General features: G+C 44.4%; 1 protein-coding gene across 1 annotated transcript in view; it reads right to left on the bottom strand.

Annotated features, from left to right (window-relative positions):
* ECEL1 (endothelin converting enzyme like 1) overlaps positions 1–12,207 on the bottom strand; it is a 189,640-nt gene that overhangs the window by 64,196 nt on the left and 113,237 nt on the right. The window contains exons 11-13 of the mRNA XM_088467436.1: positions 11,816–11,867; positions 11,139–11,206; positions 3,080–3,204 (exon numbers count right to left, since the gene is read on the bottom strand). Of these exons, the coding sequence (XP_088323562.1) occupies positions 3,080–3,204; positions 11,139–11,206; positions 11,816–11,867 (245 nt within the window). The remainder of the gene's footprint in view (positions 1–3,079; positions 3,205–11,138; positions 11,207–11,815; positions 11,868–12,207) is intronic.

Genomic DNA, 12,207 nt, shown 5'->3' with positions numbered 1-12,207 from the left:
CGCTCGGAACGAACGAGCGGCCGCTTACGAGCGGCTCTGAATCAGGCCCTCTATTCTCTAATCTATCATCTTCGCTCCTCTCACCCCCTCTTAAATACGTTATGGAATAACGCAGCATTCCCTCCATTGCTCATTATATAATTGGACTCACTCTAAAATCATCTTCCCTCTAGATATCGCCCCTCTCCACTCCAATTCTCTCTCCCTCACTTTCTTCAATTTCTTCTCCCTCAATTTCTTCAAATCCAGCACTCAGTCACTGATAAAACAACCATAGAGTCATTATTAGGGCCGTAGAGAGCCCGGCCAAAGGATGGGGCGTGGCCTAATCGCGGGAGGTTTGGCCACACCCCCTTGCAAAAAATAAAAATACATAAATTACTTTTATAGCACCGTGTAGCGGCGCTGCGCGCTGGGAGGGGGTGCTGTAAACCCCCCAGCCCGGCGCTAAATGGAGGGGGGGTGCGATCAGTGTGATCGCTCCCCCCACAGCCATAGGAGACTGCTCCGGCTGCTGCAGCAGCCGTGAGCAGTCTCGCACTGCAGAACAGCACAAGTGTGTGCTGAGCTGCTGTGAGGGAGGGGGGGGGGCGACGCCGGGCCCCTCTAGCAAGCCCAGGCCCGGGTCAACTGTACCCGCTCCCCCCCTCTCGGCGCTCATGGTCATTATATCAACACCACCACTCCACCAGAGGTCTTATCTACACTACTGTATATATCAAATAATGCTCTCCCTTGATCAACCTCAAAAGAAGCACATGAAGTGGCTTGGGAACAGGAGGTGGGTGAGACTCTGACCCCTGAGGAGTGGTCCACAATTAGAACGGAAATTGCCAAAAGCTCGCTTTCGGTACGAATTAAAGAAAATTCCTACAAACCGGATACAGTTAATATACCTGCACCCGGGATGGCGACTGACTAAATCCCAATCAGCGCTAGAACGGTGCTGGAGGTGCCGATGCTGGAATCCCGACAACCGGCATCCCGATTGTAAGTACAGCGGGCACCCTTAGCTGTTAGCCACGAGGGGGGGGGGGGGTTAGGTTTAGGAACCCCAGAGGGAGTTAGGGTTAGGCTGCGTGAGGGGGGTGGCTAGGATTAGGCTCCGGACAGGGGGGGGTTAGGCACCACGGGGGGGGGGGGATTGGAGTTAGGCACTGAGGGGGGAGGATTAGGTTTAGGCACTAACCTGGGAGGGTTAGGGTGCGGGGTAGGGAGGGTTAGTGTGGGGGTACAGTAAAGGAGGGTTAGGTGGTGTGTTTCTTTCACATCACTCTTTGTATTGTATTGCAAAATATTCAATAAACAGTTAAAAGAAAGAAAAAAAAAGAAGAAATATACCGCAACGGAATTGAATAAGAAAAACTGTGCGGCTGCTGGAAAAACCCAGCGCTGTGGAATTTTTTTACATTTTGCCTGTAGTTGGATATGCGCCTTAGGGGTTTATTTCCAAAAGATTAATGCAAAAGGTACTGTACATTATACCCATTTTATCATGCAAGAAGAGAAAATATATGAGTCCAAAACAAATGAAATGGCAGAAGATAGCTCTGTCACAATGTACAGACATTAGTGAGTAAATCAGAAGCATTGAGCAACATTGGAGAGTATTTTTCAAACATCACAAGAAAATACAGGGCCTGATTGTAAGTACAGGTTGAGTCTCCCATATCCAAATATTCCGAAATACGTAATATTCCGAAATACGGAATTATTTTGGCATGACTGAGATAATGAAACCTTTCATTTTTGATGGTTCAATGTACACAAACTTTGTCTAAGGCACAAATGATTAAAGATATTGTATACAATTACCTTCAAGTTGTGTGTATTAGGTGTATATGAAACATAAATGAATTTCATGTATGTACACAAACTTTGCTTGAGCCACAAAATTATTGAAAATATTGTATAAAGTTAGCTGCAGGCTGTGTGTATAAGGTGTATATAACACATAAATGCATTCTGTGTGTATATTTGGGTCCCATTCCCAAGATATTTCATTATGATATGCAATTATTCCAAAATACGGAATATTCCGTTATCCAAAATACCCCTGGTCCCAAGCATTTTGGATATGGGAGACTCAACCTGTAATATGCATCTGTGGATGTTTCTCCATTCGGGTGGGGTGGCCTGCTTACTTCCTTATACTAAATGTTTTTCCTTCTGCAGCCATTATCATTAGTATTGGAACTTAACCCACCTCATGTTGGGTGCAAAAGTATCATCTGAAACCTGCATCCCATCTCCGTCCCAATGCCACAAACAAGCATGGAAGTCTGCTTACATTCCCATGACATGGATCTGTTCCTTGTGTCTTTATGATAACCTCCCAATTATGCCCATTTTACACAAAGAAACCTGTCAATGGATGGATGAATCCGTCTGCACTTTAAATTTCCATCTGTGTGTATGAATGGTATGGTGAATGCACAGTTTGCAGATATCTGTAGGATGCCTGCACATTTGAATTTACATCTAACTCAAGGGGTAAATTTACTAACAGTCATTTGGCTATCGATGTTGGATTGCAGTGTAAAAAAACTTTAATTCAGACAGCTAATTAAACAATTTCAGACCTACATTTGAATCAGTAAACTTAAGATAATAAAATATAAAAACTTTTATAAAATAAAATAAAAATAATTCTGAAAAAATAGGTAAAATATGTACTTCATCAGAGTGACAAGATTATACTGTGTTTGAGCACACTCCACTGAAGTCATTTCTTTGAGCCTAGTGACCTAGAAAGGTGGCATTCAATTTAAAACCGCTCAAACTGTACTGTAGTATGGCAACTTTTACAATTTTATGTTTTTATATTCATACAATTTATCATCTAGCGACACTTGAAAAAAATAAGGTCCTTCTGTTAAGCTTTAATGCTTTAATGAATAAAAATAATTTTAAATCTACACATTAAAATGGAAATACTATAGAATACATATTAAGGCTATCTAATTAAATACATTTTATATTTTGTATTAGCAGCATTGAAATGAGATTGCCTTATTTGGCAACATTTTCAAACATTGTTGATGTCATTTTAAAGATAAACAAAGGATATTCTTCTCACCCGTTGGTTGTATACAGTGAAGTTTTCATATAGGTCAACAATGCACTCTGCTTTTTTTAGGAACTTGCTGTATGAGTCCTCAGTCCACCAGTGGATAAGATTCCCAAATGAGTCATATTGACCACCTGGGTCATTCAATAAAATAGAAAAAAATATTTAGGATGAAAAGTACAGTCAAGGACATATGAAAAATGAGCTACAGAAAACGTTATAGCTTTATGTAGACAATTGATCTTATGCTACTGTACAGTTTAGTACTATACAGTACATATCTTGATGACATTTATTTACACAGCGCCAGTATACATTGCAGCACTTATAATTAGAAACATGGCAACAAAACAAGACTGGGTACTATGAGAAGATTTAAGAGAGTCCTGCTCGCAAACCCTTTATAGGAAGACAATACTTTAATATACGAGGTTTGTGCCATGGATGGATGCCAACCAGACTGCACTGAGAATACTTTTCGTTATATTTATGAAAGTGCAGGTTTTTAGAAGCCCATGGCAGCCAATCAGATTCTACTTATCATCTATCTAGTACCTTCTAGAAGATACCTACCAATCAAGATCTCCTGAGGACAAATACCTTATCTGCTGAATTGAAAGTAGATTTACAGGGACCGTGCAAGGTTCTTGGCACCCTAGGCAAACTGTCTGCCTACTGCCCCTCCCCCATCCACTTTTCAGCTCCTCAGGTGAAAGTGTGGAGGTGGCGTCTTAGAGTGACATTCCACAGCTACCACTGTCAAATAGAGAAATGCCCCCTCCCAAAACAAATATGTAAAAACCTCTATGCACAACAGGGACCCCCAGGCAGGCTGCAGTGTAGGGTGGGACATAGGCAGGATATGGATATATATATATTAGGGATGTGCGGGTTTGGATTTACTTGGTTCTTATCGCCACTTTACCGCAAGTTCGGATTAGTTCGGATTTACTTTATTGGCTAGCGAAAACACATGATAGCCGATAGCCAATAAAATGCCATTTTGAGAACCCGAGTAAATCCGAACCCGCTCATCCCTAATATATATATATATATACACACATACACATATGGAGCAGAGTGTCTCAGGCAACACTTGGTCCAGAGGAAGCAGACACGAGGACTCCCAGGCAGGCTGTAGTGTAGGGGGAACACAGGCAGGAGATATACAGATACCGTATACAGATGTATATGGAGATGTGAAGAGATAAGGTGTCTACACACTTGATGATATTATGAACGATTTGGCCGATTCCGATGCATCGGAACGACACATCGTGCATAATATGTGCAAATCATGAGTGTCCACTCATGATAACGATGTCAATGCGCGTACCCGTGGGTCGTCCGTCGTATATTCTGATCTTACCTACAGTAGGCAAGGTCTGGCAATCTCGTACACGATCCATGGTATATAGTTCAGTGTTTATGCCTGAATGATATGTCATTTGGACCCGCACAATGCCGACGTCATTACTTGACACAGATGCATGGACGGATAAGATCCATCCATGCATTTGTATAAAAAAATTAATAAAAAGTGAAAAAATTAACTAAAAAAGTTGTGCCCCCCCTAAGCACAACCAGCCCTGGGCTTTTCACAGCCGGTCCTGGTTGTTAAAATACAGGGGACAAACAATGTAGGGGTCCCTTGTATTTAGCACAACCAGCACTGAGTTCAGCTGAGGCGGTCCTGGTTTTGGAAATAAAGGAGACACAAAGAGTAGGGGTCCCCTGTATTATCCATAACCAGCACCAAACTCTTTCTAGTGGGGGAGTAATGCCAGGGGAACCACAAGTACCAGCATGCAGGGCATTATGGGCCCGCAGGTACCTATAGTTCACCTGTAAAAGATATATACATGCACACTCACACTCACTATCATACATACTCACCTAGTATCCCATTCACGTCCACTTGTCCAAGTACAAATCCACGGATACCTGTAAAAAAAATTCCATACTTACCTCTTCCTCGAAAGGATCATGTCCTCTTCTTTTCAAGTAGGCAGCCCTGGTCTTCCTAAAATTGAATAGCCAAAAACACAGTACTGTCCTCAGGGAGTGGGAGCTGGGGGGAAGTCTCAGGCAGCACTCATCCAGGAGGAAGCAGACACTGGGACCCCCCGCGACAGGCTAGTCAGAGTGTTTAAAATGATCTGAGCTTTCTGGCTCTGCTTGTCAGCGAGCACCCTCTTCTTGCATCACAAAGTGCAGGAGAGTTGCTCCCCCTGCGCCTGGTGCAGCAGCACGGAGTTCAGGTAACAGTTAATGGAGCCACATTACAGTGTGCTGGAGGCTCTGAAGGCGGCTGCTGTCAGCATCGCGATCAGCACCATTGTGCACTGCCACCTCGGGGGTCCCGCAGACACCGCTCACTCATATTCCATTGTTGTCCCCCTCAGCATTCAGGCACCCCCGCTGGGTGCTCCCAACAAGTACCTGCTGCACCCCCCGTACGTTGCTGACCTCTGTTCTAGAAGACGGATGTCTCAAACTTTTCTACCTGACAGTCTCAGCAGGCTGCCCCTTCAGGTCTGCTGCCTAATGGAAGTGCCGGCCCTGAGTTTGTAGCAGTGAAAGTTTGGTCAGAAGACCAGTTTTTAAAAGCATCTGTAATAATCAGTGCGTCAGATCATCATAAATGCAAGGACTAAGGGGGTCATTCAGACCCGCTCGTGAGCGGCAGTACGCTCGCAAGCGGGTCGATGTTCCCCCACTGCGCATGCGCACGACGAAGGGAGCTCTGTCGTGCGCATGCGCGAGACCCGGCGAGCGACGGGCTCTCCATCGCTCCGGGTCTCGCACCAAAGGGGGCGTGCTGTCGATGTTGATTGACAGCACGCCCCCTTTGGTGGGCGTGCCGGGGGCGTGCCTGCCAGACGGAGGCCGTTCCCATGGGAACGTCTACCGTCTGAAGCCGACCCCACTAACATCACTAGTGATGTCAGTGGGAGTGATTTTGGCCCTGATAGAGCCAAAATCACTCCTGGGCTTGCGGTAGCGAGACCCTACCGCAGGGTCTCGTCGCAAGCCCGATGGTCGCGATGGTCTTTGACCATCGCGTCCATCATCATGGACGCTCGCTATAGCTGTGGGTGGTCACCCACAGCTATACGAGCGTCCGGGAGGACGCTCCATTTTCTTGGAGGAGGGCCCTGATTCAGAGTGAGCGCTCTGGTCAGAGCGTCCGGCTCTGAATCACGCCCTAAGGCTAGTTTCACATAAAATGGTTTTGTCCGGACGCCAAAATAAGTCAGTTTTTTTTTCCTGTGGACCAGTCCCTTTCAAAAGCAACGGTTCTGTGCAATGTGTAATGTTATTGCCGTGTGTTTGAATCTCTTTTTCAATCTGTAAAGCTGTAACCCATGGACGGCAGCCGTGTTCGTGCAGTGTAAAAGCCCTAATTTATTTGTAACGTCCACTGAAATTAAACAATGGAAAAAAAAAACATCTGTTTTTAGCGGGAGTAAACATTTTTTTTTTTTTTTTTTAAACAGTTTATTGGTATTTTTCAGAAGAATACATAAGGTACAGGTAAAAATATAAATTGCAAGAAGGAAAAAGATGAGTAGTAGCATCATATATTGCCATGGACAATATTTTCGTATACAGTTCAGCAAGTTGAAATATCAAAAACACAGATATACACATTGAAAATAGTGATGGTAGTCTGTCAAGTCTACAGGCCGATTTGAAACAGAACATGGGGTCTATTTACTAAGCTGTGTTAGGAGATAAAGTGAACAGTGATAAGGTACCAGCCAATCAGCTCCTAACTGCCATTTTACAAACACAGCCTGTGATATGGCAGTTAGGAGCTGATTGGCCGGAACCTTATCACCGTTCACTTTATCACCTAGTCCTAACACAACTTAGTAAATAGACCCCTAAGTCATATTTATGACACTATGGCCCTCATTCAGAGCCGCTCGTTAGCGGCAGTACGCTCGTTCCGAGCGATGTTTGCACATCTGCGCATGCGTACGGTTTTTAGTACGCATGCGCGAACCAGTCAGTGCGGCCGAAAATAGTTTGTACGCTATATAGCGAGTGCCTGCTATTTTGAGTGACAGAATGAGGCGTATGTGGGTGGTAACAAGGGAAGGTGCTTGAAAACGGGGGAGTGGAATTCGAACGCAGGCGTGCTTAAAGGTCAAAACGGGCGTTTTAAGGGTGTGCATAATTAATCCAGCAGCGTCATTGACCACGTCCCTTGGTTTTTTTAAACTCAGAACTGCTTGCAAAATAGCGGTTGAAAAAACCAACCACAAGAATAGCGAGCAGTTCATACGCTGTACGATGTACTCGATTAATCAAATAAATAGCGGACATGACGTATGGTGCGAGCGGCCAGGGGGCGTTTTTATCAAATAAACGAGCGTATGTTTTGCTCTCTCGTTCAGACTTAGAGGTGTGAACAGACTGCAATTTGCGAACGGATCATTTGAATAGCCACCCCTTGTTTTTGAACGAACGACCGCAAATAGCGAACGGCTCTGAATGAGGGCCTATATCACATTATATTTCTAGTAAACTATTTTTTTTTGTACTGCGCATGAGTACAAATCGCACTGCACATTCGCCAGGATTGATTACCGATGGCAGTCGCAGTGAGAACCCAGATGTGACAGTCAGTGAGCATTTGTAGAAGGTAACAGGGGGTTGCTAGACAAACTGAGGCGTGTCCTGACCATTTTGTGGGAGTGTCTTTGCCAGCGACTGCGTCCGTGTAAGGAGTTGCATTGCCTCCTGCGGCTTACGGCGGACATTCTGAGCAACCATTGGGTTGCTCAGATGCTTGATGGGTGTGACCGATGTGTGACCAATGGTGCATTTTTGTATGCAAGCAGCGGTTCAAAGAAACCATTAGTGGGAGGTGCTGTACAAGTCCCGCTGGCTGTGGCATTTTCACATTTTCGCAAAACCGCTGTGTACGGATACATAGTGGGAACAAGATCAGCATCCACTTCTGAACCAGGCCCAATGTGAGATGAGTAGTTTCTGTTGACTGGTGAAAAAATAATTAGCCAAGTTTGGTAAAGATGCAGTTTAAGGTTATTTTGCAATGAGAGTCAACACAGAAGCTGAGAGATCTGGCATGGATAGATATATTATAGTGTCATATGAACTTATTAGATTTCCATTAGAAGTGGTATAGACAGAGAAGATCAGGGACCAGAGACCAAACCTTGAGGTGCGCCAATTGATAGAAGAACCAGAAACACCCCCCCCACTAAAGAAGCTGTTTTATGACTATTTACTAGGCAGTGTTAGGAGGCAGAGTGAAAAGTGATAAGAAAGTGACAAGGTGCCAGCCAATCAGCTCCCAAGTGTCATTTTTCAAACACAGCCTGTGAGATGGCAGTTGGGAGCTGATTGGCTGGCACCTTATCACTTTCTTGTCACTTTTCACTCTGGGCCTGATTCAGACCCGCTCGTGAGCGCTCAGCGCTCGCAAGCGGGTCGATGTTGCCCAAGTGCGCATGCGCACGACGGAGGCGGCTCCGTCGTGCGCATGCGCGAGATCTGAATAACGACGGCCAAGCCGTCGTTATGGGTCTCGCACCAAAGGGGGCGTGCTGTCGATGGTGATTGACAGCACGCCCCCTTTGGTGGGCGTGCCGGGGGCATGGCTGCCCAGACGGAGGCGTTCCCATGGGAACGCCTACCGTCTGGGGCCGGCCCCACTGACATCACTAGTGATGCCAGTGGGAGTGCTTTTGGCTCTGATAGAGCCAAAAGCACTCCAGGTCTCGTCGCAAACCCCGATGGTCGCGATGGTCTTGACCATCGCGACCATCATTTTGGCCACTCGCTATAGCTGTGGGTGGTCACCCACAGCTATGCGAGCGGCCAGGAGGCCGCTCCAAAAAGGATCAGGGACGGCCCTGATTCAGAGCGAGCACTCTGGTCAGAGCGTCCGGCTTTGAATCAGGCCCTCTGTCCCCTAAGATGAGAACCAGTATAAAAGTGTCCTGAACACCTAAAAACTTGTATGTATTTGTATGAGACGAGAGCCATCGACAGTGTCAAATATTGCACAGAGGTCCATGACAATTAGAAGCAAGTAGAGAAATGCAGATTAGTGCAGACTCTGTGGATTATTGGTATATAAAAAGCCTGCCTGAAAAGTGTCCAATGAGTTGTTTAAGGAAATTAAGCAAAAAAAGGAAAGAAAGTCAAAACTCTGAAGAAGCTTGTAGGGTCATATGAGTTAAGAGATAGGTTGTAGTCCGAGAACAAATTTGGATGAAAATTTTATTTTTTTCAGGATAGGAGTAAAACCAGCTGGTTAGGATATATAACAGAAGGGGGGCGATTACAAACCTTAGCTAAGGCTGGGTGTAGCAGAGGAGCCAGTGAATGGCTGATTTGTGATGGGATCAGAGATAAGGTTGAATGACATCGCTATTGGCAGGTCGCACCCGGGATTTCTACACGCGTCGATCCCGGGTGCGACCTGCCTGAGACCCCTTTCACACTGGTGGCCCGACATGGCAATAATGCTGGGTCGATGAAGTCACCGCCATTGCTGCTGAGCTGGTGCTTGGAGATGAGATCATCTTCAAGCGCCGGCTCTTCCTGTGCAGTACACTGGATCTGGGTCGCCTAAACTCTGGGTACCCGTTCACAGCGCACTGCGAGCCAGGTTGAACTCGTGTTCATCCCTGCTCGTTACCCAAGTTAAAATACTGGGTCGCCCAACCCGGGTTATTTCAACTGGGCAGAAACTCGGGTTATTTGATGGCAGTGTGAAAGGAGAAGTGATCAGGGGGCATCTTCATTGATGGGATTAAATGATGAGAGGATACCCAGGGGTATCAGAATGGAAATGAGCAATGCTCGGAGAAGCGCATACCATATCATATCTAATAATAATCAGTACTAAATTTACAGTACTTGTACTGAGCCATCCGCTTCAAGGCTGTTTGCAATTTGGTATATATACAGTATGTTGTGTGAACTTAGATTTGTAGACTGGAGGCTGAATTGTTTTAAATCGATCAAACATAGCCCAATCCAGCCACTTGGTCTGTCTGGTGAACCACGAGATATATGTCAGATTTAGCCATTTACATTGGGGGCCATAGCTGCTACTGTACAATTATTGTTCTAGCTCCTGGTCTATAATGGCCACAAAGCACTATCTTGCCTTTGATGCCATCTTGTGCAGGTATGGCTTACCAGCTGACTGCTTTCCCTATCCTATCCAAACAGCTCTCACAACTTGATAAAATATATTGATTGGATAGAGCTACCACCTTCATGGCCAACATGGATTGAGAACTTTAGACACGAGTTGTCAACTTCAATATTTTAGTAAATCAGTTTAGACACAATGATAAATAAATATTGCTATGGTCAATATAATAATATGGGGCACATAATGGCTATACTGCAATACATACTCCATAGCTTCTACAGCACATGATCTAAATGTACCACTCTGAGGCCAATCATCCAGCAGAAACCAACAACCAAACTATGACTATGAGCAGTGCAACACCTCCCTAATAATAACCCCTCCATTCCTTCTCCCCTCCCACTGGAATCGCTATTTCCAGCCTATCCCGCTATTCTACCCCATGACGTTATGCCATACATTTCCTTTTTCTCCTTCTCTTTGTACAGTAGGGATATGTTGCAACAAACATTTTGATGTTTAAGAATCCCCTTTACACAAATATCTGAATCAACTAAAAATAATCTGAAATATGAAGGGTTTTGCTAAAATGTAATTATTGTCATCTGTCTTTTTGGCAGTCATATGAGATGCCTTTATCATTCTGCCAAAAGCTGTCTGTAATACTTCCCCCTCCCCCCTCCCCCCTTTTTATCGCCTTCTCTTATTTTCTATATCCTCATCCACCACCCCTTCCTGAATAGTACAGAGAAAACACAATGGTGTGTACTTAAAGGAAAACAAGAACTATGCATTTATATTTCACTATATCTGACTTTAATGTAAGGTTATAATAGTCGAGGAAGTTTTATGTAACAATATTGACAAAGCAGCAGTTAAACTATATTGTTTGCCAAAACCCAACTGTAATAAAATAATTACCCCAATCATCATATCCATGTGTGAGTTCGTGTCCGATGATGGTCCCTATCCCTCCATAGTTTAAAGACCTGTAGATAAACAAATCTGTTATGTAAGCAAGGACATGCAGCGCCAAATGTTCAAATATTGCCACAATACCTATAGTACTTTATGTCCTTCAAAAATAGCCAAAGGTCAACTAGTCATCCTCCATGTAGATAATGTCAGGATGAGCTGATCACAACCAGCTGTGCCAGACTCCATGTTATGGAACACCCCCCCGCTCATAAACTGGTGATCAGGGTGTAGAAATATGGCCATAGCCCCTTGCCTCTAGAACCAATGTCTTGATCATATTTCTTGTAAGTTTACTAAGAAATGGTAAGGTGAATAAATACTGTGCCCTAAGTGGTTACATAACGTGACATTATACTAATATATTCTTTAACTTTCACCTCAACCTGGTGTCCAGTTCATCCCGAAGCGCCAGTTCTGCTTACCAAAAATGGCCCGTTGGCAGGTCACATATTATATATATATATATATATATATATATATATATATATATATATATAAATATATACACACACACATATATGCACTGTATAATTTCTTTCCACTGCTGGATTGCAATACATTAGATCCCTTGTTCAGCTGGACTGGGCAGATCATAAAGCATGGGGTGCTTTAAGACTTACTGGGGAAAATCTGGATCATAGAGTGTTGGTTGCAGGATCCCAGCAGGAAACACTGTGGGTGAAAGAATGTTAGAATCATTTAGTACAATATGACGGTAATATTAAGTATTCTGTATTAAAAATGCAAATGCCGATGCAGAGTGAGACCTATGGCAGATTGTATAGTGTAAAATACGTAACTTTATTCTGCAAGCCCAGAAAAACAGCAGCATGTACAGTATATGTGCTTTGCAGATTTGTGTGAATCTGACAAGACTGCATCTGCAGATCAGGACAGCGGAGGAAAGGGCTGTTCTAACTTGGGCCGAGTTCAGTAAGGCTTATACAGGCATGTTTCCATAATTGCAAATTGATACAGCCCTGTACACACATGCATGGACATCTGTAAAAGC

This window comes from Taudactylus pleione, unplaced genomic scaffold, assembly GCF_031769625.1.
Source record: "Taudactylus pleione unplaced genomic scaffold, aTauple2 ptg000010l, whole genome shotgun sequence".
Lineage (NCBI taxonomy): Eukaryota > Metazoa > Chordata > Amphibia > Anura > Myobatrachidae > Taudactylus > Taudactylus pleione.
Note: the sequence above shows the minus strand (reverse complement) of the source record. Positions and strands in the feature narration are given on the sequence as shown.